We start from the raw sequence: 26,130 nt of genomic DNA, 5'->3' as shown, positions 1-26,130 counted from the left end.
TGTCATAAATGGCTTTCTCTATCTTTTAATAGTGTTTTCTTACTCAGTTCTTATAATTCTGGAAACAATAAGACATCTTTGATATCCCTCATTTCTCCCTGTCTGCACCTAAACCCTGAGCATGACAACCCATTAACAAATCCTCTAGATTTCTCTTCTTAATGATTTCTCAGATATTGTCACCTTTACCCAGTCTGGTTCAAGTCTTACCTGGACTATTGCAGGAGCCTCCTGACTGGTTAACAATGGACCTTGCCTGTCTAATCCAGTCACTTTCTTGTAGCCAAAGTGACATTTTCCAAACCAAAACTTGTTCACATCACTTTCCTGATTGAAATCCTTAACTGGCTTCCCATTGTTCTTAGCATCAAGACCAAGGTGTCTACAATGACCTACGAGACTCCTTAAAACTCACCTTGTCCACCTACCCTCCTGGTTTTCTGTGCTCTAGTCACAGTGATCTTTCAGTCTCCAGAAACAATGACTTTCATCGTTCCCAGGAGCCTTTGCACATGCTGTTCCCTATGTTGGAATGTGCTTCCCCCCTCCACTCACTTCTGTCCACAGAGTTAGTTGCTGCTCATCTACCAAATTGCTGAGGCTTCCAGATTTGGTAAGACCCCCCTGTGTGCTTGTTTACTTACTTCCTTGAGCCTTTTTATCTTTCTTCCATAGCAGTTATTATAGTTTCTAATATGCTTTTATATTGTATAATTGCTTAATTAATGTCTGTCTCTTCCTCCACATCTTGTTATTTTCATTAAGGATGACAACAGTGCCTATGAGGAAGAAAGAGCTGGTAAACTTGGGAATAGAGGCATTATATAGGCGTCTAGTTGAACTCTCATCTATTTCTTGATTCTTTCTACCACACATGCAAGAGTTATGGGGCCTGTGTTGAACAGTCTCAGTAGTAGCTTGCTCAGCAACTCCTAAGCATCTTGGTTCCTTCACTTTTAGAATAGCCTTCCTTATATTAGATTTTATATATATATATATATATATATATATATATATATATATATATATATATATATATATTGCCTCGCCCTCAGAAATCCACTGATTAAAAAAACAAAAAGGGTGGTCAGTTCACAGAAATTATAAAAGGATCTTTATCCCAAAACAAAGAATGTTGCCTCTGATAGTTGGTTCTAAGGATATGGTTTTTCCCCATTGGAAAAATATTAAAAATACTAAAAATAATTATGAGCATAGGTGTGTCTAGAATGACCTTTGTCTATTAATAGTTATTTTAAAAAAACACAACTCGGATTATGTTCATCTAAACCAGTGGTTCTCAACCTTTCTAATGCCTTGACTCTTTAATACAGTATCTCATGTGGTGGTGACCCAACCATAAAATTATTTTTATTGTTACTTCATAACTGTAATGTTGCTACTGTTAATGAATCGTAATGTAAATACCTGTGTTTTCTGATGGTCTTAGGCTGTACAGCAGCGGTTCTCAATCTGTGGGTCACAAAAAGGTTGAGAACCACTGATCTAGAGAATACCCAAATTCAGAGATTAGCCAATAGTCATTTAATTATCAAGTATATGTATATGTGTGTATACATAAACAGATCTGGCATTATTTTAGACACTTTATAAATGATCTTTAGAACATTCATATTGATGTGGGTATTCATATGTCCCCATTCGACACACATGGAAAGTGAGAGAGAGTTGAAGTCACTTCTGTCAGTTGGCTTAGTGATAGCACTAAGATTGGAATCGAGGGATGTGGTTCCAAAGACCACACTCTGGACCTCTCTGCTATGCCCTCCCTCCAGCATGTGTGGCCTCCTTGGCTGGGTTCAGGGACCTGGACTTTTCGCATCCAGCATGCCATGATGGAAGGGTGGCTCAGTGAGCCTGGTAATGGAAATCTCCTTTTTCACACACTCCTCAACCCAATATTGAAGGCTTCCCTTCCAGAGGCAGAGATAAGCTCCGTCTGGTCTAGACTAAGCATGTCCCCTCCTGTCCTCTGACCTTTCTTTCCCTGCCATCTCCCACGGGCTAGGGAGACCGCCTCCCTCTGATGCCTCCCGAGGGAAAATGTGGTGTACTGGAAAATGAGGTCACCAGTGGCCACAGAAGGGAAATTGTGCAGTCCTTCTTTCAGGAACTCCCCACTAACTTGAGCTAGCATTTAGCAACAAGCTCCATAATCTTGGACAAAACCTCCACTTGAAATCTTCCCACCCGCCTCTCACCTCCAGATGTTCCAACCGCAGCCGAAAGGAGTTGCTATCTCTTAAAGGACAAGAGGCCTTAAAAGACAGGACTTGTCTATTGGGTGGGGCTGGGATCCTTGGCTACAGGCTTTCTTTAGGAAAAGTGTGTGAGTTCCATCCAGGTTTCCCCTCCCAGGGCTGAGAGGGCCAGGAAGGGTGCCTTGTAGAAGACAGGCTCTGAGAAAAGGAGTTATCCTCCGAAGGACTTGGATTTGTACATGACTAGGAAGCCCTTGGCAGCTCAAGGTCACAGGGCAAGATTCCTTGGGAAGATGACTCACAGTGAGATAGATGAGGCTACTGATATGGCTGCGTCTTTTCCCTGGAGTTATAACTGATGTTTCCTATTGCTCATAATTGGTCTGCTATTCATCATTTTCATAATTGCTATCAGTTCAGTGACAGGCAGGACAAATGGTCTGGAGATAGTTTGGAACAATGCAAGCACGAGCTCTTGCTCCAATGACTGAGCAGGTCTACTAGGATAACTAGATGGGACATCCAGAGAACTCCCAGGCTTCTATATTTCTGAGTTTACCACTTATTCATGTAACAAGCACTTATGGAGCACCTACTTTGGGTCAGGCCTTGTGCAAGGACCTTTTGATACAATAAGGCAAAGTACTCCATGTTCAGTGGCAAGAAGGGACATCCAAATAAATAATTCAATAAAAGATTGTAGTTCACTTAACTGATGTGTTGCCCGAGGTGCCATGGGGGCGGGGGGGGGGGGGGGGCTTCAATTCTGCTTGGGAGTTCGAAAAGGGTTTCCAGAAACGATCGCAGTTGTAGTGGGTCTTAAATAAGGAGTATGTGATGTGGATCAAAGGCAGAATGCAGGAAAGGCATTCTAAGCCAAGGGAAACCACATGCAAACACACAGTGGCATGAAGTTTGTTTCCCGTCTGGTCCATGCCGAGTGGTTCAGTGTAGCTGGTATGTAGGACTGGGGCATCCTGTGGTGCTGGGCTGTGAGCTGGAGAGATTGTTTGGCACCACTGCACGAAGAGCCCTGTGCGCCAGGCTAAGAAGCAGAATGTTTATACTTGTATTAGTCAAAGCTTTTTAGTGGTGAAAAACAGAAACACACTGAAACTTTCTAAGCAAAAACAAAACAAAACAAAAAAAAACAAGGAAAAATTATTATCATGATGGAGTGATTTCTCATGTAACTCGAGGACGGAAAGTACGGCTGAACTATCGGCATGCAGGAAGCCACTCTGAGTAGTAACCTGGAGCCTGTCATCTCTGCTTCTCACTGCGCTTAAAGTCTTTCTCTCCCTCTCCCCTCCCTCCTCATTAACTCCCCTTCTCTTTTTTTTTTCTCCCTCTCTCTTCTTTTCTGGTCTCCATGCCTATAGCTCAGAATGAAAAGCCTACCTAGCCAAGTCCAGCTTTGTGTGTCATACCAGTTGAAGCCCTCAGAGATGCCCATGAACCTTGTGAATCTAAATTTCCAGAAAAGCCCAGCCGGCGTGGCTCAGTGGTTGATCATCAACCTATGAACCAGGAAGGCATGGTTTGAGTCCCAGTTCAGGCACATGTCCAGGTTTCAGGATCGCTCTCCACTGTGGGGCATATAGGAGCCAATCAATGATTCTCTCATCATTGATGTTTCTATTTCTCTCTCCCTCTCCCTCATTCTCTGAACTCAATAAAAATATATTTAAAATAAATAAGTTTCCAGAAAACAAAATCTGATGGGTCCAGTTTGAGCCAAGTAATTAATTTTGATCTCACTACCCTTGGCCAAAGTAAGGTTATTTAGCTCAAATATCACCACCAAACTGTTTCATATAGCTGATACTTGGAAGATAGCTATTAAAATCCTATGATTCTTTTTTTATTCTTAAATGGAGGTTCCCCTAATCCAGGGGGATACGTTATGATATGCTAAGATATACCCAAAGGCACAGGATAGAGATATCAGAGATTTTGAAGGTAATGGTAAATAAGAATCACTCTTCTAGATTGCAGCTCAGTAGGTCTAAGCTTGGCCTGTGAGAATGAATTTCTAACAAGTGCTTCACATCATTAATAAGGCAAAAGGTCCAGGGTATCACATTATGGGAAACATTTTGGGGGAAATGTATTATTTTAATATTAAAACAACCCACATCTATTGTGGAGTGGCATATGGAATTTTTAAGAAAGACACTTCACAGAAATGTTGCATTTGTTCCTGCTGATTCTTTGTATGGAAAGCTTACAAACTCTCCATATTTAACTGGAGGATGTTGAATATTTTAAAGTCAATAACATTGTCTCTTAGATCTCCTGGACTGCTTCGATCTCAGGAGCAAAGCTAGCAACTGGTAGGAGCATGCAGAGGTCAAGAGCACAAAATTATCCTAAGGCTCAGGCAAAGGAGAAATCCTCTATGCTAAGGTCATCACAGGGTGAAGGAGCAGAGAAAGATGCAACAGAATCAAGGTTCTTAATGTTAATTAACCTATGATAGACCAATTGATTAATCAATTTCAGGGCCCCTACCCTATGTCAGGGATTTAATAGTCAACAAAGTGGACAGAGAGCCCTGAACTCAATTTGTACTCACACAGTCTGTTAGGAGAGAGAGAGGAGCAGTGAAATGGATAATAAAATAGAATGTAGTAAAATAAGGCTTATTATCATGAAAAGTGCAGGAGATATGTCATAAAGGAAGGGATCTACCCCAGCTTTAAATATATATTTTTACTTATTTCAGAGAGGAAAGGGGAGAGAGAAATAAAAACATCACCGAAGCTGGTTTGGCTCAGTGGTAGAGCATAGGTCTGCGGACTGAAAGGTCCCAGGTTCGATTCCGGTCAAGGGCATGTACCTTGGTTGTGGGCACATCCCAGGTAGGGGGTGTGCAAGAGGCAGCTGGTCGATGTTTCTCTCTCATCGACGCTTCTAGCTCTCTATCTCTCTCCCTTTCTCTCTGTTAAAAATCAATAAAATATATTTTTTTTTAAAAAAAGAAATAAAAACATCAATGATGAGAGAAAATCATCGATAGGGTGCCTCCTGCACGCCCCCTACTGGGTAGGGATCAAGCCCACAACCCATGCATTTGCCCTGATGGGTAATTGAACTGTGACCTTCTGGTCTATAGGTCCTTGCTCAACCATTGACCCACCCCAGCCGGGCTGCCCCAGCTTTAGAGGGTTAAGGAAGGCCATCTGTAGGAGGTGATCTCCCAGCTGAGAATTGATGGATTAGTCTTTGAGGAAATTATTGGATGGAGGGAGAGTGTTCCAAGGAGAGGAAATGGCATGTAAAAGGCTAAAAGTGAGAAAGTGTAGCTGGAGAACAGAGTAGGAAAATGGTATTGGCAAGAGGCGATGCTGGAGGGAGAAGCAGAGGCCTGAGATGTGGAGGGGCCTGACATTAGTATGAAGGCATCCAGTGAGAAGTGGCAGGAGGCTGTGTCCAGATGGGCCCATCACAGTGGGCCCAGGTCATTAGGGCGGCCCAGGGTCTGGCCCAGAAGCCAGAGCAGGCACCTGGGCTGGCTGCCTGGGGAGGATCAGGCAGCAGATAGGGCGCATCTGTGGGAGGAGATCCATGTACTTCTTGCACACATGGTGTTGCCAGAGGTCAGGGCCTCAGACATAAGAGCATTCAACACCCTAATTTTATAGATGAGATAACCAGTCCCAGCATCGGGCCAGCATCGTAGTTACAGACCTGGGGGAGGAGCTCTCTTTCCCGGGTTGTTCCCAGATGGTAGAGGGCTCTGTGTCCAGCCCAGAACCTGGACTCACACAGCATGAAGAAGGCTCCCAAGATGCCAGATCCCCAGATACCATGTGCGTGGGAGGGGTGTGGGTTGGGGAGGGATTCCCAGGACCACATATTTGGGAAATGCCATGTTTTAGACATTACCTTCCTGGGCTTCCTGGTGACCATTGGCATATGAATGGCTCTGAAAGTTCTATCTGGTTTTGTTTGATCTGGTCTTTTTCAAATTTATTTGACCACCGATAACCTTCTTCACTACATCCCCCAGTTTTTTTTATTTGTTTTCTAATTCAAATCAGTTAATATTCCCCTTGAAGTCATGTCCCTGGAGACACACTTTGTTTATTTTTTTAAAATATATTTTATTGATTTTTTACAGAAAGGAAGGGAGAGAGAGAGAGAGAGCTAGAAATGTTGATCAGAGAGAAACACTGACCAGCTGCCTCTTGCACACCCCCTACCGGGGATGTGCCCGCAACCAATGTACATGCCCTTGACCGGAATCGACCCTGAGACCTTTCAGTGTGCAGACCGATGCTCTACCACTGAGCCAAACCGGTTTCGGCTGGAGACACACTTTGGAATGTTCTGGAGAAGAAGGACTTGGGAATGACCAGAACAAGGTTACCTGCTCACCTGTCTCCTCCTGAGAATGTGCCCTGCACCTATCTATATTCTATTTGTAGGAGAAGGATGGATGCAGGGAGGAGGTTCCAGCCTTTGGACTCAGACTTGTGTTTGGATCCTAACTCCGAGTCATCCTAGGTTCCTGTCCGTAGTGCAAGTCAGCTGCTCACAGGAACCCCAAACTTGTTATAATGTTAACTTTTTCCAGCTTGCATGGAGGCAATGCCACCTGGTTTGCAGGCTTTCTGGGAGAATTACACTAGCTCATGGTGAAGCCTTTAGGCTTTGGAATTCGAAGAAAGTGCGTTTGAGTTTTGCTCTTCCAAACAATGGCTGTGTGACCCAGGAAAGGACCGCAAACTTGTCGGGGCCACAGTCTCATTCTGTGTTTCATGTGAGAGTTAGGGGGTGGAGGAGCAATTCATGGTGTTGTGGTGGAAATCAAGCGACTCATTTCATGGCCAACACTGAGCTCTGTGTCTGGCATATATATGCTCAAAAACCCTCACTGTTATTGTTAGCGCATTAAAACCTAGCACTTCATCTTCCACACGAGATGGATGAGAGCCGAAATACGGGGCGAACTGACAAGAAAAATAGCTCCTCGCCCGAGGATAGTATAACCCTATCATCTTGTGTCTGTACATCTTGCGGAACAGACAGCTGACAGAGCCCCGCGCACGAGCGTCTCAGCGGGCTGTGTATTTATTTCTCTAATATTTTTTCATTAGCCGAGCTAAGTGTGGCAAGAGGAGGGGTCTGGCTGGCTCTAAATGTCTTCCCCCTGTCACCCAGATTAACAAGCTGTCCTGTCAGGCTCTCATCATTCAGGGGAGAATGGCTGGAAAAGCCAAGTTCATCCTGACAGGGGAAATTAGGTGTCGTTTGTGTGATTTATAGAGCCGTAGATTAAGCTGCACAGTTTCTTATATAGGAAATGGGTCCCTGCCAGCTAGTATTTTTTCAGTGCGTGGCCTTATGAATGGTGTTGGGGGGGTGTCTAACTTAGAGGCTGAAAATGGGGGGTGGGACAAGGGAGGACAGGGGCTAAAGCTTGGGCTTGGAGTTAGAGATTTTGCTCTGCTGCATTGTATCTGGGGGGCCTCTGGGCTCATATCTTCTCTTCTCTGGCCTTACCCTTGCTCATCTGTGAGGGGTATCACCGACAGGAAGAGCTGCTGCTGTGCAGGTTGTTGGGAGGCGTATGGGAATGGTTAAACACTCTTATATTAATGTGCTCTGGTGCATGAGAATACAGCTCATGATGGGAGTGTCTGAGAGAATGGGCCTCAGGATCTAAGGACCTGAGGTCAAGTTCTTATTCTCCCACTTTTTAACTGGGTGACTTTGAACAGGCACTTTTGCCCTCTGCACCTCAGTTTCCACATCTGCAAAATGGGAATGGTACCAGCAGGTTCTGTGTCATGAAGTCTATGGGCAGGATTTCTCAAGATAATGTATTTTCAAGTGCTTAGCACACTCTAGGTACATGTGTTTCCTGTCCCAACAGCATAGCATATTCATGGCTTAAACCCAGATCCAGAGAAGGAGACCTCATGCAGTGAATGTTAGTTGATATGAAAGTTTGTTTTTGCCAGATTCTTGTGGTGTAAACCCAGGCAACTCCCTTCTCCACTTTGAGCCTCTTGGCCTGCCAAGTTGTGAGGCCAGTATCACCTGTCAGGACTCTTCTAGATCTGAAATGACAGGGACCTGTGACAATGAGTATGCACTTCAGAGCCCTTCAGCTCCTGAAATCTTCAAGAGCTTGAGGTTCTTAACTTCCTTTTGCCCAGCTACTCCTCAGTGGCTACCTTTCCAAGCAATCTTTCAGGATTGTTCAGAGATGAATTACCTGCTCTTCTAGTTTATTTATTGCTCTGTAATCCCCCAAATCCCAAATTCATTACAACAGCAGTGATTATTGTATCCTGTCTAAGCATGATGGAGACTGAGCGGACTGAGCTGGGCTGCTCTTACTCATCTCTCTCATGTGGCTGGAGCCATCTCAAAGGCTTCCCCGTTCACATGCCCAGCAGATGACCTGGTTGTTGGCTAGGACCTCGCCTGGGTCTGTTGGCTGGAATAGGTCCATGTGGCCTTTCCATGTGGCCTGGACTTCCTCACAGCAGGGTGCTTGAGTTCAAAGAACAAGCATCTCTAGAGACATGTGGAAGCCGCCAATGTCTGGACCTAGACATGGAAGTACCAACACTTATTTGGTCCAGCAATCGTAGAGCCCAGACTCAAGGGGAGGGACCCTAGATCCTACCTTATGATGAGAAAAATGTCGAAGATATTTAGGGTTATGTTTTAAAGTCACCATTCCTGCCTTTCTGCTCTGTTTGGGAATAAGCAAACTTAAAGCAATGAACATCGCCTACTTCACTCCCCAAATGTGTTCTCACACATGCTTCTCAATTATGCAGTCATCAATGTGTAACAAGATGACCAGTTCATCTCCTCATTATCCGGGCAATGGGAGTGGGGGACTCCAGCCCTGTTCTCCAGCGCCTGTAGCTACCAGGGCAATGAGTGATCAGCATCTCCTGCAGCCACTGCTACAGAGCTTGTTGGTGACTGAATGGTAATAGCCCAGGTAGGCCCTATCCCAGAGGTCTAGGCTGGACTATGAACCACTCTGTCTGCCTCTGCAGAAGCATTGCAGTGATGTCCTCTTCAATCCTTGCTGTGTTTTCATCAACCCCAGGTCCTCCTGACCCATCAAACATGTGGGCAGCCTGGACTTAGGAATTAGTTTCCCTACAGCGCTAGGATGTCAACCACTTTCCTCTCTCTCTAGGGCCCTAGGAGGTTGTTATTTTAGACCTTCAACCACTTTCTTGGAAAAAACTATCAGCCCACTCTCCAGAGAAGTAATCTCAAGTATCTTCAAAAGGGATTCCATCTCCATACCCCACCCCAAACCCCATTCCAATGACTTCATGGAAATTCATTATTTTTATAATAACCAATTGTTTTTCTGTCATCACTTTTGCTAGAAGAGTAAAACAAGAGCAAGTCTACAAGTTTAGTCGCTGGCAGAGCTCCTATTGCATGTTTCTGGAATTCAAGGGACCCTACTATGTGTTGACTCTTGCTTAGAGCTGGGGATATGGAGATAAACCAACATATTTCCTTGGCCTGAAAGAGTTCACAGTATGATAAGAAAAAAGGACCCATCCACAAGCAAATTGCAAGGAAATGTGCAGTGTGCAAAAATGGAATGAGATGCGGGGGAGAGACAAAATCTACCCAAGTGTGGCTGGGTCCTGGTGGACAAGAAGTTTCCTAGAGTTCAATAAGGAGCGATAGAGAACAGGCATTGTAGACAGAGGCAGGTTCTAAGAAAAGGCTTGGTATAGAACAATGCATCACTAAAAAGATGGTACATGCTGGACCACAGAGTGGGCACAGTGGGGAGAAGATGGGAGATGAGCCCCAGGATGAAAAACAAAGGGCTTTGAAAGTTTGGTTAAAGAGTCAGAGGTATTACCCAGATGATGGTGGAACTTCCTAAAAGCCTGAGCAAGGGGGTGGAATAAGCAGTTTTAGAAAGCCCGGAGAGAAGTTGCCTGAGGAAGAGGCATTACTGACTAGTGTGGGGGAGACAACGTGGGACCAGACAAGAGAGGTTGGTTTTAACACAAGCAATGAGAAGAGGAAGGAGCCAAGGCTATGTTCCGTTATTGGCTGAAGGCACCAAATTGATGTCCAGTGTCTTTAAGGTCCAGTAATATTCACTGACATGGGAGATGCAAGTAATTTTGGAAAAGAAGAGGATCACATGCACACACAAAAAAAACACATATTTAATTCAATTCAACAAATACTGACTGACTTACGTTATCTGCTAGGTACCCTGTTAGGTGCTGAATGGGAGTCAGAGGTAACAAGGTAATAATAACTTTGTCTCTAGAAGGCCTTTCACCCCAATCGCAATGGGTTGGGTAGCCATAAGATCTATCTTGTGTGGCTAATAAAACCCATTAAACTTTGAGTGAGGGCTTCAAGCCATCTTTCTGATCAGACCGACTAGAACCCTCTTAATATCAAAAACCACAGACTTGGTGTCAATGCCTGAATATAATTTTTAGTGTGAAATATGCAGTTATTGTAAGTGTACAGTATGGAATTTAATTCACGGGCTTGGTGACATTCTATCTAGATGGCCCCAAGTACCTTATTCAAATATGGAATGTTTACTTACAGCTTAAGATTCCTAAGACATCGTCAAAGTTCTTAGAGCTGGAAGGGCCACTTCCTGTGTATCCCCACAGCCTCTTGTGTGTTATTACTTCACAGCACTTGAACCATATTAATTGTAATTGTGTTTGTCTTCGCCATGAAACCGTGAGTCCTTTGAAGTCAGCGACTGGGACTTTTAATCTCCTTTCTCAGCAGTTAGGCAGCCGCATGATTTGGAGTGAATGTTTATTAAACTTAATTAAACCTTCGAAAATCTATCTTCTGTGTCCTCGTTTTGCAGATGGAGAAATCGAGGCTTCAAGAAAGGGACTAAATTATGCAAGTTCAAATAGGAAAGTAACAATGGAGTGAAAAAGAAATCCTAGTTTTATTTTGATTGCTTCACATTATTTGTGGACGGTTTTTTCCTCCTCCTGCCCAGCTCTGTTTGCTAGCTAATTAGCCAGAGTTGGAAGCATTTGCAAGTAGTGGAAATGCAAACCTCCTTTGTTATGAGAAGCAATGGCCATGCAAATAGAGCCTTTAGCCCCATCTTAAGTGCAGGATTTGTTTCTTAAGTCCCTTCACTTACTCAAAAGCCAGGAGTCAACAATGTCTCCCGTGTAAGGTTTCATTCCCTTCCGAGAACACACACAGACACACACACAAACAACGCATGAGCACGTGGTGGGAGCAGGGCAGCTGAAAAGGATGTTTGGGATGAAATCCTGGCACACATAGTTCCTATGTGACCTGGGAAAGTCAGAGGTGCCAGGATTCAGATGGACTCCCGTTCAAGTTCTCACTCCTCCATGCTCCTCCGTGAATGGACGCCCATCTCCAGGGACCATTTTTGAGGATTAGAAGGCGGAAGAGTGGTTTCGTCACAGAGTTGCTCTGTTACCCTGGACCAGCCAGCCAGTCTTTCTGAGCCACTGTAGCTACATCAGAAAAACACATTAGATGAGATGATCTGCAGAGCTCTCCCCACCCCCTCGAAGCTGGAACACGCTATGATTCTTCTCCCCTGAGAGCGAATTGGATTCGGATGGAGTGTTGCAAGGCCTGAAGACGCAATGAGACAGCGAGCCTGCGCTGACACAGCGCTGGCCTCCACTTGCTCTGTCAGGGCTCCCTGTCTGATGTCGGCCTTTTATCAGGGCATATGTGTGCTCTTGTCCAGGGCCCGCCTGGCCGCTGCTCCAGTCCTCACTCTCTTCCTCGGGGGTTTGGGAAGGAGCCAGTGGATGTGGAGACTATCCATAGACAGGATTTCTTCCCAAGAGCTGTTTGGATGGTGAAACAGAGTCCAGAGAGATTTTCTGTTTTGTTTTCCACAAGCTCAAATGACTGTTGAGTACGGAACACACAGTCACACATACACACACACACACACACACACCACACATGCGCGCGCACATGCAAAAACACAACCACATACACAAACAAAACAGGATGTTCTCTCTGCTCCCCTTGCTGGAGGCTCAGGCAATCTCCCACCATCTGCGTCACTTTCACCCAAGGCCCGGATTGCACCATTATGGTAATTGAGCCCTTCCTGCTGGCTGGAGATGTTAGAGAATCCCCAGCCATGAGCAGTTGTGCTTGGTGGTAATTCAGCGAGGGGGAAGCTGCGGAGGGAGGAAGCAAACAGCCTGTCAGTCAGCAGGACCGCATGCCATCCCATCTGGTTGCAGTCCTCGGAGAGTGCCCCCTCCGATGCGGGTAGGGGAGCAGACACAGCTCTGACGCGTGGCGGGAACAGCGCTATCGCTATGTGCCAGATCCTGGCTCACATACCTGACGTGTAAACATTGGGTGGAATATATTTACACTAAAAAAAAAAAAAAAAAAAGTTGTTTATCTGAAATTCTAATTTAACTGGGCATCCTATTTTTATTGACTAGATCTGGCATGCATGCTCAGGGTTAATCCAGGGCCCTCCCTGCATGGCGGCATGGAAAAGATCTGAATTTGTGATTCCCAGAGACCTGGGCTGGGGTTCTCCTTCCACCACGTACTTGCTGTGTGATCTTGGGGAAATTGCTTCACCGCTCTGATTCCTGGTTCTCTCAGCTGTAAGTGAAGATCATGATGTCTGTATCTCAGGACTCTTGTGAAGAGGACACTTTTAAATGCCTCTAAAACACCTCACCCTGTGAGAATTGGGTGTTCTGTGAATGTTGGATTTTATTATCATTCTTTTTCTTTATTTGTTTGGATCACTACCCTTAATTCAAAAGAAATTACATCATTTGTTTGTACCCCAGGAAGGGATATGGAGTAGAACATGAGGCAGGAATAACAAGTCTCCTAGTCACAGGCACCATAGAAACATGACAGTGCTTACCCAGTAACATGCTTGTACACACCTTCTGCTTCTAGATCTGTGTTCCAGGTCGCTCAGGAGGTGGACCCGGGCCCATGTACATAAATGTGCTGTGTTTGAGTCTTTGGAACAGGGCAGCATGGAAAAAGTGACACCTTAGGTATGGGCAGTATAAAGCTTTCATTTAAAAAGTAGACATAGTTTGGTACCTGGCAAAAGTGTAAGAGATCAGCATTCTCTGGAACCCCTAAGTTTATTTTAGAATTTTTTCTTGATTTTAGAGGGAAAGGAAGGGAGAGGTAGAGAAACATTGATGAGAGAGAGAAGCATTGATCGGTTGCCTCCCATATGCACCCCGAGTACTCTGACTGGGGATCCAACCTGCAACCTGTGTGTGTGCCCTGACCGGTAATCGAACTGACAGCCTGAGTGTACTTTATGATGCTCAACCAACTGAGCCACAGTGCTGAGTTTTAAAAAGAGCTATGAAACAGTGTGAATCCCCAGCGCCTGAAATATCAGTATAAAGGGGGTGACTAAAGTGTGAAGTACATCTGAGCCAGAGTCTCTGATTAGTGTTTCAGCGTCCCTTCTTTTCTCCAGTAAATACTGATTAAAGGACTGAACACACTCATATGATAAGGCATGGGTGCCCTTGGTAGAACCCAAATGTGTTGGGTGAGACAAGCAAGGGAATATGGTAGCAGGCGGGGCCTAGTGTGTGCTGGTGGCTAGGAGAGGAGCATGATCACAGGCTAAAGAAAGTCAAAGAGGGGTTCCCAGAGAAAGGAATGTTTCACTTGAGACCCAAAGAGTGAATTGGGCCCTGGCCAGTGTGGCTAAGTTTCTTGAGCATCATCCTGTGCACAGAAAGGATGCTGGTTCAATTCCAGGTCATGGCACATGCCTGGGTTGTGGGCTGAGTTGTAGGGGGCAATCAGCAGAAAGCAGCTGATTGATGTTTAACTCTCACATCCATGTTTCTCACTCTTCCTCTCTCTTCCTCTCTCTCTAAAAAATGTAAATAAAACAAGAGTGAATTGCCAGATAGCATACGAGGGGCTGGGTAGGGTGGCAGAGTAAAACCAAAGAGAAAAGATTTTTTTTTAAAAAAGGCCACAAAGCACATTGCAATTAAATAGAACATTGATCATCATTTAGAGCAAGAGCCAGCAAGCTCTGAGACTCAGGCCAAATTTATCCTGCTGCCTGTCTTTGTAAATAAAGTTTTATCGGAACACAATCAAGCCCACTTATTTAAAGCATTGCTTGTGTGGCTTCAATGCTACAAAGGCAGAGGTAAGTAATTGTGGCAGAGACTACCTAGCCACAAAGCCAAACATGTACTGCCTGGTCCTTCACAGAAACAATTTGTGGTCTCCTGATTTGGAGCACATGTCATACGGGCAGGAAGTCACTATTGGTGGTAATGTTAGAGGTTGCAGGAAGGTGGATGGTAGCATGAACAGGAATGTCAGAGGAGTGGTGATAGGTGAGCCTGGACTGTTTAGGCTTTGCCTTGAGGGCCATGGGGAGCTTCCGAAGGCGACTGAGCAGGGAGGTCAGACTTCTACACAAGGTAGTATAGCAAGGGGTTTGAGAGGACTGGGCCTGGAGCCAGGCCACCTTGGATCAAATCCCAGCTTCTCTCTGACCTCCTCTGTGCCTCGGTTTTCCAATTTGCAGAATGGGAAACAACCATAATGATCTATAATAATAAAAGCATACTATGCTAATTATAACAGATGTCCTTCTGGATGACCTTCTGGATGAAGCCTGGGCTGTGAGGGAATTCCTGGTCCCAGGTACCAGAGGGAAGCCGGTGCTGGCAGCAGGGAAAAGAAGGCCTACTCTTGCATGAATTTCATGCATCCGGCCTCTAGTCATAACAATACAGTATATACCAATCGTGTGCAGTGGTAAGGATGAAATAAGTTAAGGCAGGTACAATGCCAGGCCCAGAGGAGGTTCTCTCTGGATCCCATCTCAGTGAACATTCTGGCTGCCGGGTAGAGGACGGCTCAGAATGGGAAGACCTGGTGGTAGTATGCTAGGTGGCGATGTAGGCACCAGATGGTGTCCTGTGCCCAGGAAGCTGCTCTTACCATGTTGGCTGGCTCCTCTCATGGCTGTGGGCCCCTTCAGGCGAGTCTCCACCACCGCCATCACCATTCCTCTGTCCTCCTTTCTTGCAGGCCTTCAGGAGCGCACTGATGAGCTCCTACTGGTGCTCAGGGAAAGGGGACGTGATCGATGACTGGTGCCGGTGTGACCTCAGCGCCTTTGATGCCAGTGGGCTCCCCAGCTGCAGCCCCCTCCCGCAGCCGGTGTACGTATGTATGGCCCCTCCTCCTTCCGTCACCCCTTTTCATGACCTCACACCCCTGAACTGCCAGTCCCAGCCAAGACTTGCTTCTGTTCCCAGGGGACCTCACCAGATCGCTGGAGTCTCTGGGGCCTGCCTCCTCCTTTAAGAAAGCAGGGGGCTTTGGCAGGCAAGAAACTGACTCAGGGTCGACACTGAAATGGCAGCATGTGCTTTTATTTATTTATTTATTTATTTATTTATTTATTTATTTATTTATTTTTATTGATTTCAGAGAGGAATAGAGAGGGAGAGAGATAGAAACATCAATGATGATAGAAAACCATTGATTGGCTGCCTCCTGCATATCCCACACTGAGGACCAGGCCCACAACCAAGGCATGTGCCCTTGACCAGAATGGAACCTGGGGCCCTTTCGTCCACAGGCCAACACTCTTATCCACTGAGCCAAACCGGCTAGGGCAGCGTGTGCTTTTTAAATGATGTTACTTGGTGCTTTGTAACTTCCTTGGCTCATCCACTCAGCAAAGGTTTGCTTGGTGCTGACTGCTGCTTTGTCATCCCCTGGGTGGGACAGTGGGGCCACTGAGATGGAGAAAGTGTAGAACCTTTTCTAAGATTCATTCAGTCCATGAATAATTTCTGAACTCCTGCTATGTGTCAGATACTGGGGACTTCATCAATAAATGGGTCGGGCACGGTCTGTAGACCTAGGGAGCTGACCATTTAGTGAGGGGGGCAGATGTCAAAGCAAAAACAGGAAAATAAGATACAACTTTTTAAAAATTAAGTAAACACATGAAAGCAGAGCAAAGAGTTGCAAATGGAGAGAGTGATGTGGGGGTGCTTTACTTGGAGGAGAGAGGGAGATAGTCAGGGAAGCCTGGATGGGAGACAGGAATCACGTTTCAGGAGAAGGAAGAATGTGTGTGAAAGCCTCGATGCAGGGAATCCGTGCAGAGGGTAGGAAGGACAGGCACCTGCAGCGAGGCTTGCAATCAAGAGGGAGAACACTGTGAGGAGCCCACATAGGGAAACGGAGTCCCATAACACCTCCGTGGGGTGAGAAGAATTACATTGTAGGATGGTCCTTAATGAGCTAGTGTGAAAAGACAGCAGAAAGACACCCAGTTGAGGATAAGCAGTCACCATCATGGCTCTGTCCCCAGCTAGCTGTGACACTTGGTGCAAATCATTTCCCTTTCCTGGGCCTTACTCTTCCCATCTGTCAAATGGGGGAAGGCCCTCCCCTCTCTGTGAGGACCCTCCCAGTTCTGACCTTCAGTCATTGTTAGTTGTTTTTTGCCTCATAGAAGGATCCGCCAGGATGCCCTGCCCTCTGTGAAGGAGCGTACACTTAAGGATATGAAAGAGTTGGTTGATAGATTGTGGGATGAAAAAATGACAGAGAGATGGAAAGCTACTGTGTCTGAAGGTGCTGCCAGTTGATTGGACAGTGAGGCATCATTGAGAAGATAGTTTAAATAAACAGAAAGCCATTCAACTTCCTGTGAGCACATACTGTGTGCTCGGATTAATTTACTGGATTCCACATTGATTCTGAAAGGTAGTTCTTCTTAGTCCATTGTATGGTGAGGCAATGGAGCCTGAAAGAGGTCTAAAGCATCACCTATGTTCATCAAGGTGTTGTTGGCAGTGTGTTGAAGCAGGGTTTTAACCCAGGCTGAGTCCTGTGCTTTTAATCTTGGCACATGCAGACTCTTTTGGGGCCCAGCCCATGCCAACTGGAAAACAGTCTTGCCTGTCACCCCCTCTAGGCTGCGGCTGTCCCCAGCTGTGGAGCCCTCCAGCACCGTGGTATCCTTGGAGTGGGTGGACGTTCAGCCAGCAATTGGGACTAAGGTCTCTGACTATATTCTGCAGCACAAGAAGGTGGATGAGTACACAGACACGGACCTCTACACAGGTAAGTGGAAAGTCCACGGCCTCCTCTAATGTTAGGACAGAGGGAAACTAGGAATTTCTAATGCCTTTGGGAGATTTGGTGTTATGTGGCCTGAGAAGACATTGGGAAGTTTCATTGTCTGATGTTTGTCACCTAGCACCCATATCTACACCTGTGCGCTTTTTTTTTTTTTTTTTTTTTGTATGATTTCAGAAGGGAAAGACAGCAAATTGTGGTTGGAAAAAAGTTCTTATTCTGAGCTCTATCCTCAATGTCATATGTTAAAGGGTTAATTAATTCAGAAGAGGATTTGGCCTTATCTCATTATCTCTGGGACTGAGATAAAGAAATTCAAGGAATTGCCTTATTTAGTGAGATTTGCTGAGATAGTTATCTGTAATGCTGGGGAAGAGAGATTTGCGTAAGATTCAGACCCTCCGGAGAAGATGAGCAACATGGCCTTTATGAGTGTGCACAGGGTTGCAATTGAGAGCACTTTCTGAATTCTTCTCAAAGTGTGGCTTGGCTGATGAGGTATGTCGTCCTGGAGGTTGGGTCTGCCCGGGCAGGGCTGGCTCTGGGGCAGTTTGAGAGCCTGGGGCCATGGGAGCGTGGCTGTGGCCATGCAGGCAGGCCTGGTGCTGGGGTGTCAGAGGCCTGGGTCTGTGGTAGTCACCCTGGTGTTGGGTCCAGCCAGGAGCTTGGGTTTAAGGGTGTTTGTCTGGAGCCTGGATTTATGGGAGCTGATTGGGAGACAGGGGCCACCTCAGGCCATGGGAGCTAGGAGGCACCAGGTTAAGTTGGGGGCCTGGGTTACTGGGAGCCTAATGCCATGGTGCTACTTGGGATGTGAGAGGCAGCGGCCACTGGGGTATGCAGGGGCCTGGGTTCGCAGGAACTTACACCTTGTAGGCGCCACCTACAGTCGAGGGGGCCAGGCTGGCCTGGGGTGGGGCTGCTCTGCGGCCTTCGGTGGGGTCTGGTGCTCACTTCTCTTCCACAGGGAGGGTTTCTCTATGTACAAGCTGCCCCAGCTTGGGCAGAGGTTATGGCAGTGATATGACTCTATCTCTCCTACCTTCCTCAATGCATCTTTTCATGTTTGTACTTTACCCAAGTGCTACCGCCTTTTGCCTGAAGACCTTCATTCTTGTGAAAGTATCTATTTTGGGGCATGGATGAGGGTGGGGGTGGGATGAGTGCTGGAAATTCCCATGGCGCCATTTTGCTAGTATCATCCTCCGAATGATGACCCACCTTTGTTTTAGGATTGAGTAAGTGAATGCCAGAGAGGTATGTGACTGTCCCAAATTCCCACACCCACCAAAGCATGCGGAGCCAGGCTCTGTGCCCCCTCCTCCCCCGGTCTGTGGTCCTCCCAGCTCAGCACCTGTTCTCCATCTCCATGTAACAGCACCGTCGAGGGTGGAAGACTGAATGCTAGTTTGCTGAGAGGTTTTCATTCTATTTTATTTTAATTAGAAATGTTTACTTCATTTTCTGTATCTATTACTTATGGTTTATATAGCTCAGTTTGTTAATATGGCAATTACATCATTGGATTTTCAAATGATGAAGCAACCTGGAATACCCCACATAGTCACGAAGCATTATCCAAGTTGGACTTGATGTGTTCAATTTTCTGTAGCATTTTGGCACCTGTGTTCCTGGGGGATTTTGTCCTATAGTTTCCTTGTCGTGCATGCTTTTGTCTGTTTTGCTATCAGAATATTTCTGGCCTCACAAAACGAACTGCTAAATAGTTCCTCCTTCTCAGTTTTCTGAGAGAGCTTGGTTAGAATTAGTAATATTTATCCTTGAATTGTTTGATAGAATTCAACAGTGAAGTATAGATGCTTCTCAACTTCAGAACACATATTATCCTGCAGGTGGGCAAAATCATCTGCCACAAAGCAGGATATAGGCAGTACGGAGATGGCAGAAATGTGGGTAGGAAGGTTACTGCCTCACCAATAAAGCCATTTTACACTTCCCAGTTTGAGGCACAGTGAGGCCTGCTCCCTCCTCTTGTCTATCCCTGAACCCCAGTGATGGGAATCAGCTGAGAGGAAGGGGGGAGGGGGAGTGGCGCAGTCTCCCTCCACCACGCCTTGCACATAACAGGATATGTTACCTTCAGACCTTTTCACTTGTATTTTATGTAAAATGGCTCATGTGAGGGCTGCAGTTGGAGGGCAGTGGTACCGTAGGCCACAGGGAGAGTAGGGGAAGTTCATGCACCCCTACCTTCCCCAGAGGGGCTAGACTCTGATTATTTGGGGGTGGGAGGCTCCTACACTTTGCCACAGGCATGGAGGGTTCTCTCCCACCCCTCGGGTTGTGCTTTCTAAGAAGGTTATTTCCTCTACTCTTTGCCCATCCCCAGAACACAACTTGTTAATCATGTTCAATTTTTCTTACTATGCTGAGAAACCACAATGACCACAATTAAAGCCACACACACACATACACACAGAGTTTCAAAATATGAAGTAAAAACTGATAAAATTACAAAGAGAAATAGATAAATCTGTAATTATAGTCAGAGTTTTCAATACCAATCTCTATTGGACAAGAGGACAAAAAAAGTCAGGTCTAATTAGCATTTCTAGACCCTCTACATTATTTTAAAGTGGACACTGAACACAGTGATAAACCATATTTTGGGCCATAAACCAGTCTCAATAAATGTAAAATGATTAAATTCACAAAACAAATTATGTTTTCTAATAGAGTAGAACCAAATAAAAAATCAATAACAGAAGATACCTGTAGAATCCTCAAATGCTTAGAAGTTAAGTAATAAGCTTCTAAAAAAAAATCCATAGGTCAAAAAAGAAAACAAAATAAAAATTTTAAAGTATTTTGAGCTGAATAAAAATACAATTTATTAAATTCTGTAGTAAGTCACAAAAGCAGTAATTAGAGGAAATGCCTATATTATAAGAAAAATCTCAATAACTTCATCTACCACCTTAAAAGTCCAGAAAATGGAGGGCAAACTAAAGCCTGCATGAGCCAGAGGAAGGAAATAACAATAGAATAGAAATTATAAGAATAGAAATCAATGAAATAGAAACTAGAGGAAATCAATGAAACAAAAGCTGACCCTTTGAGGCTATCCATTACATAACTCTCTAGCCAAATTGATGAGATATAGAGAGAGGTAAGATAAATTACCAGTGTCAAGGATGAGAGAGTGATATCACTAGGAATTCTGTAATAGATAATAACAGAATGTCACAAACAACTTTTGCCAGTACATTTTATAACTTATGTGACATGGACAAATTCCTTGAAATCCGCAAGCTACCAAAGATCACTCAGTAAGGCACAGACAACCCAAATGACCCCCATAGTGGTAGGTAAGTAACTCTAGTCCCCATTTCTCCATCTAGTCCAGAAATGGAAAATCCAAGATTCTTCTTCTTTATAGTCCAAAAAAGCAGTTGCTGTGATCTAAGCGTTTCTTTTTTTCTTTTTTGACACAGGTAAAACTACTTCCTTTTAGTTTCTTGACCTGAAGTCACCTCCCACAGATATTACCCCTCCTCCTTCCTGCTGTCATTCACAAGTTTGGAGATAATGACATAGTGTCTGCCTTCATCCTTACAGTTCCTTTAACAATTCCTTGTGTGACTTGACTTTCACTCTCCCCATTATCCAGTATTTCAGTGGGCAGTTGTCTTTAAAAAAAAAGCTCCAAGCCCAGAATTACAGATGGTCCCCAATTTACTATTGGTCAACTTATAATTTTTCGCTACTACAATGTTGCAAAAGTGACGTGTGTAATAAAGCATATGGATATTCAACACTAGATTATAAAATATACTAGAGGTCCAGTGTACAAAATTCGTGCACCCCAGCCTGTACAATTTCCAATCCGGGATCCCTCTCAGGACTGCTGGCTCCTGACTGCTCACCTGCCTGCCTGCCTGGTCACCCAAGCTTACCCCCCTGCCAGCCCTGTTGCCCCACACAGCCTGCTGTTCAGTCATTTGGTCATCCCTCGCTAATCCCCCTGCCAGCCTTGTTGCCCCACGTAACCTGTATTCGATCATCCATCTAGTTGTTTCGGTCGTGACAGACCTTGGCTTTTTATATATTAGGATAATTTGGGATCTTCCCACAGTGCCTGCCATACATAGATAGATGTTCAGTGTTCACAGAATTGAATTGTAGGCATATCCATGTCTTAATTTTCCAACTCTGACATTAATTCTTTAAGTGTTCTGTGGTCCTATGGGTCTTATGTAGTTTTAGAGACTAGCTGAGTATATAGTAGGCCTTCTAAAATATATAGAAGATTTGGGGTGGAATATGAAGAAAAAACCCACATCTTTGCTTCTGTGCCATCTTTTTTTTTTTTTTTTTTTTAATTGATTTCATAGAGGAAGGGAGAGGTAGAGAGAGAGAAACATCAATGATGAGAATCATTGATCAGCTGCTTCCTGCATGCCCTCTATTGGTGATTGAGCCCTGACCCAGAATCAAACTGTGGCCTCCTGGTTCATAGGTTGATTCTCAACCACTGAGCCACACTTGCCAGGCACTTCTTGCCATCTTTACAATGTCTCAACTATCTGCATACTGACCCTGACCTAAATTCAAGGATTTCAGCTTATTTGACTGAGGGTTTTTTTATAGGAGCATATAAGCCTAATGAAGGAGTATGGACTTCAGAAAAGCTGGCTTCTCCTTTCGGTTTCTACCACATCTCACTGAGAAATCTAGGGCCAGTCAACATCCTTCCGAGGTCTCAGTCTTCCTCTCTGTGGACGAGGGAAGATACCATCTACTTCCCAGGCTACGTTGAGTGTCTAATGTAGCACAATTCTTGGCACACAACAGTTACTAGTAAATTTTAATTGCTTCTCATTTTCTTGAATTTAAAAAAATGAAAAGGAAAATTAAATGTTAGGAAGAAAACAACAAAATAAGGTCCAAGACTTGTTCTGGATAGAGAATTAGTATTACTCACACATTTGGCCAGGTGAGGCCAGAATCGGGAAATATGGACATTTTCCTTTGATCTCTCCTGATTTTTGCTGGCAGCTGATTGCAGTGCTGGAACTATTTATTTATGTGTGAGCTCACGTGTGCGTGTGCACGCAGATATACATGCATATAAACAACATCCCCCCTCGCACACACACAAGCACAGGAGCACACACTTTATGGCTGCCATCTGTTCTACATGCTTTTGCACTAGCTGTTGAAATGCTAACTCTCTCTCCTTGTATCCTTCCTCTGCTCCCAGCCCCCTGGTTTGGCGTCCACTTTGTCTCCTACAGAGCAGCCATTGCTCTGTTGGTTCTTGGACTCTGTTGGGAAATCCAAGCATGAGTAGCCTCCTGTTCCAATTGTTTTTGAGCAAAATGAGATTTGTTTGGGGGGGTGGGGAGGGGGGCGGTGGCTGAATTCCCCGCATGCTAATCTGTCATCAATATTAAAAACAGACGTTTGGTTCTTCTGCATGGCCTCATCAGAGCAATTGACATGGGTTTCAGCCTCTGGGGCAGTGGTAGATGGAGGGGGGGTGGGACTAAGAAGGCACCGTGGCACAAGCAGATGGAGTGACTCCAAATCCCTTTTGACCTATGGAGAGGGAGGCTGAGGAAGGGGAGGGGTTTATCCAGAGGGTACACACATGATTTAGTGGTGGAGTTGGAGTTAGAAGAGGGGCTTCGGTTTCTTGACCCGCTTACCCTCTCCCCACCTCCCCACCCCCGCCCCCCAATAAGTCCAACCTTCTACCAGTCCTTTTACCCCCAATGTGGCTTGCTCTGGTTGAGAATAAACCGAGAGGCAGATAGAAATTAGGGGATAGGATGGGGTATCTAGCCACCAGATGCCAGCTTGAGGGCTCTTTGCCATCACTGCTATTACATATGCCGGCTTCTGAGAACCGCCACGGCTCTGAGTAGCCGGACCTTAGCCACTGAGTGCCGTTTCCTCATTGTAGGGGTCAGAAGACTGGAGACAAGAGGGGAAGGGTCTCACCCAATGTCATAATCTCTTATCACATTCCCCTGCATTTCCTTGGTCATCTGCCTGAGTTTTCTTTAATCTTTTCAAAACCAGAGACTCTCTCTCCCACTAGGGGATTCCAAGCAGCAGCTTGTTTGGTTCAGGGCTGGGAGGCCTAACCTCTGGGAGGGCTGTGCTGCCCTCCCGGAGGCAGCAGGCCCTTCCACCATCCCCCACACTCTGCAAGGAAGGCAGCTGCATCTGGCGCTGGCCAGTGCCCCTTGCTGTCCTGGCATCTGGGAGCCTGATGGTCTGCTCCCCAGATGATCAGCACCAGGCCCTCCTCCTGCCAACTTGCAACTCTCATCTCTTGTTCTTCCTTTCTCTATCCTGTCCTGACGCTCCGCCACCTTCTTTTTCTTTTTTCTCTGTATCCTCTCTATTTCTATCTGTCTCTTCTTTTGTCTTTTTCACTCCATGTCACCTTCCGCCCATGTGGCAGCCTGTCTTTTCCTGTTTTTGTCTCTCTAAGCTGGCTCAGGTAGAAGCTGCTCACTCATCTAGATCTGGATCAAGAATATTGTCCAGCCCAGCTGGTGTGCTCAGTGGTTGAATGTCAACCTATGAACCAGGATGTCATAGTTCAAGCCCGAGTCAGGGTACATGCCCAGGTTGTGGACTCCATCTTCCCCTCCCCCCGGGGGAGCGAGTAGTGGGGAGGAAGGCATGCAGGAGGCAGCCAATCAGTGATTCTCTCTCATCATTGATGCTTCTATCTCCCTCTCCCTCTCCCTCTCCCTTCCTCTCTCTAAAATCAATAAAAATATATTAAAAAAGAAGAATATCCAGAGTGATTAGAAGACACCTCTATCCCAGTCCCACTTTAAATTATCTCTCTCCCTGTTCCCATTAAGTCAAATCTACCACTTAAAAGACAGCCCCCCTCATCCCCACCATCCTATCTTAGACCTTAGACTGGGGACCTTCTCATTTGAACGGGAGCAGCTTAGGGAGTAAATTAAGATGAGGGGCAGTAAGACCCCACACCTCCCCCTAACCCCCATAGCTGAGAGCATGGTGGCAGCAGCAGCCGAGAGAGCAATTCTACTGGGGCTGTGTATGAAATCCTGTGGAAATGACACACAGCTCAGGCTGCATGGCCATGGCTGAAACACACGCTTTGTCTGGGAAGCTAGAGGGGCCCTCGCCCGCCTGCTGTCTGCCTGCGCTGGACCAGCTTGAGGGGGGTGATGTCATTGGACACAGGCCCCACTCCCTCAGCTAGCATGGAGGAAGGGTGGTGAGGAAAATATGTTTTACAGGGTGAGGTACAAACCAACATGACTGCAAACATCTGGAACTGATATTAGGTCCTCAGAAAATGTTTCTTTCACTCCAGCTGCTCCTCGGGTGAGAGGTTTCTAAAGTCAAGGGCCTCCAAGGGGAGAAGGAACCTGGAGGGTCTTAATTCTTTCCATGCCACCCAGCCTGCCCTCTGTATCACAGTTTTTATTACAGCCCGCAAAGCATACTCCCTCTTGCCATTAATGTATACAGAGCTCTTACTATGGTCCAGAGCCTGCAGAACCTGCTGGGCATGGCCTGGTCACAGAGAGGCATGGCTCCTGTCCGCATGGAGCTTATGGTCTAGAAGGAGAGAGGTGTAATTTAGCAAGAATCTACACTAGAGCTAGGCATAGAGCTAATTCAGATTCAGTAAGAGCATAGCATAGAATCTTCTAACTCAGTGCATTGGGGTCAGTAAAGGCTACCTAGAAGAAGTGACATCATTATTGGAGATTCTGGTCCCAGTACTTCGTCATATCAATCAAGGCCTCAAACTTGAGACTACCAGACCCCAGATGGAGCTCACCCCTCTGGCTGAGAAAAGATGCTCTTCGGGTCTCACTTCCTTTCGCCACCACCTTTGCCATGCTTGACCTCACAGGCAGCTGCTCATCACAGATGCCAAGAGAAGTTACTAGCTTTTCCTCTGCATGCTCTGATACCTCCTACAGACCAGGGAGGAATGATGGTAGGAGTCTACCTTCCATTCAAAGATTTTGTCAAGACAAAACCCACCCCACTTTACGCCCATGAAATCCAATCATTCAGCGAAAGGTAAAGTCAGATACAGTCCAGACTTGATCTTCTTGCCTCAACTGGAGGTGATTCTCCAAGCACTTAAGCTATTGGTTCGCAGCTTTCTCTCTGTGCTCTCGTCATTCCCACAGTAGGTGAGTTCACATCCTCCTGCATGACCTGTCTAACAATCCTCTCTCATTTCCTTACCCTTCTCAGCTCCTGTGAACTAAAGTCATTCCATTCATTCCACCTCTGCCACTCAATCCTAGGTCCTATCGTCACATGATGTTGTCCCAGCAAGAACTGATAGTTCCAACATGCTACTCTCTAACCATCATCTTTTATCCTGCCAATTGTATTGATCTTCCATGCCTAATATGCATGTTTTTAAGTTTAATAGGCCTTCCAGGCCCTTCTTATCATTATTCTGTCTCCCTCTTCTGGTTCTGATTTTATTTTATTTTCTTTAATCATCTCCTTAACGGTGTGCAATGGACTGAATATTCCTGTTCCCCCAAAATTCATATGTTGAAATCCTTACCCCAAGGTGATTGTATTAAGAGGCACAGCCTTGCCCAGCCAGTGTGGCTCAATTGTTAAGAGTTGACCTATGAGTCAGGAAGTTAGAGTTCAATTCCAGGTCAGAGCACATGCCCAGGTTGTAGGCTCGATCTCCAGTTGGGGCATGTAAGAAGCAGTCGGTCAATGATTCTCTCTCATCCTTGATGTT

General features: G+C 45.6%; 1 protein-coding gene across 3 annotated transcripts in view; it reads left to right on the top strand.

Annotated features, from left to right (window-relative positions):
* ASTN2 (astrotactin 2) overlaps nucleotides 1–26,130 on the top strand; it is a 700,862-nt gene that overhangs the window by 557,192 nt on the left and 117,540 nt on the right. For all 3 annotated transcript variants that reach the window (XM_084898878.1, XM_084898877.1, XM_084898876.1), the window contains 2 exons: nucleotides 15,309–15,442; nucleotides 17,218–17,366. In XM_084898878.1, the coding sequence (XP_084755004.1) occupies nucleotides 15,309–15,442; nucleotides 17,218–17,366 (283 nt within the window). The remainder of the gene's footprint in view (nucleotides 1–15,308; nucleotides 15,443–17,217; nucleotides 17,367–26,130) is intronic.

This window comes from Pipistrellus hanaki (assembly GCF_964339955.1).
Source record: "Pipistrellus hanaki genome assembly, chromosome: 11".
NCBI lineage: Eukaryota > Metazoa > Chordata > Mammalia > Chiroptera > Vespertilionidae > Pipistrellus > Pipistrellus hanaki.
This window is presented reverse-complemented; position numbering and strand designations above follow the sequence as displayed.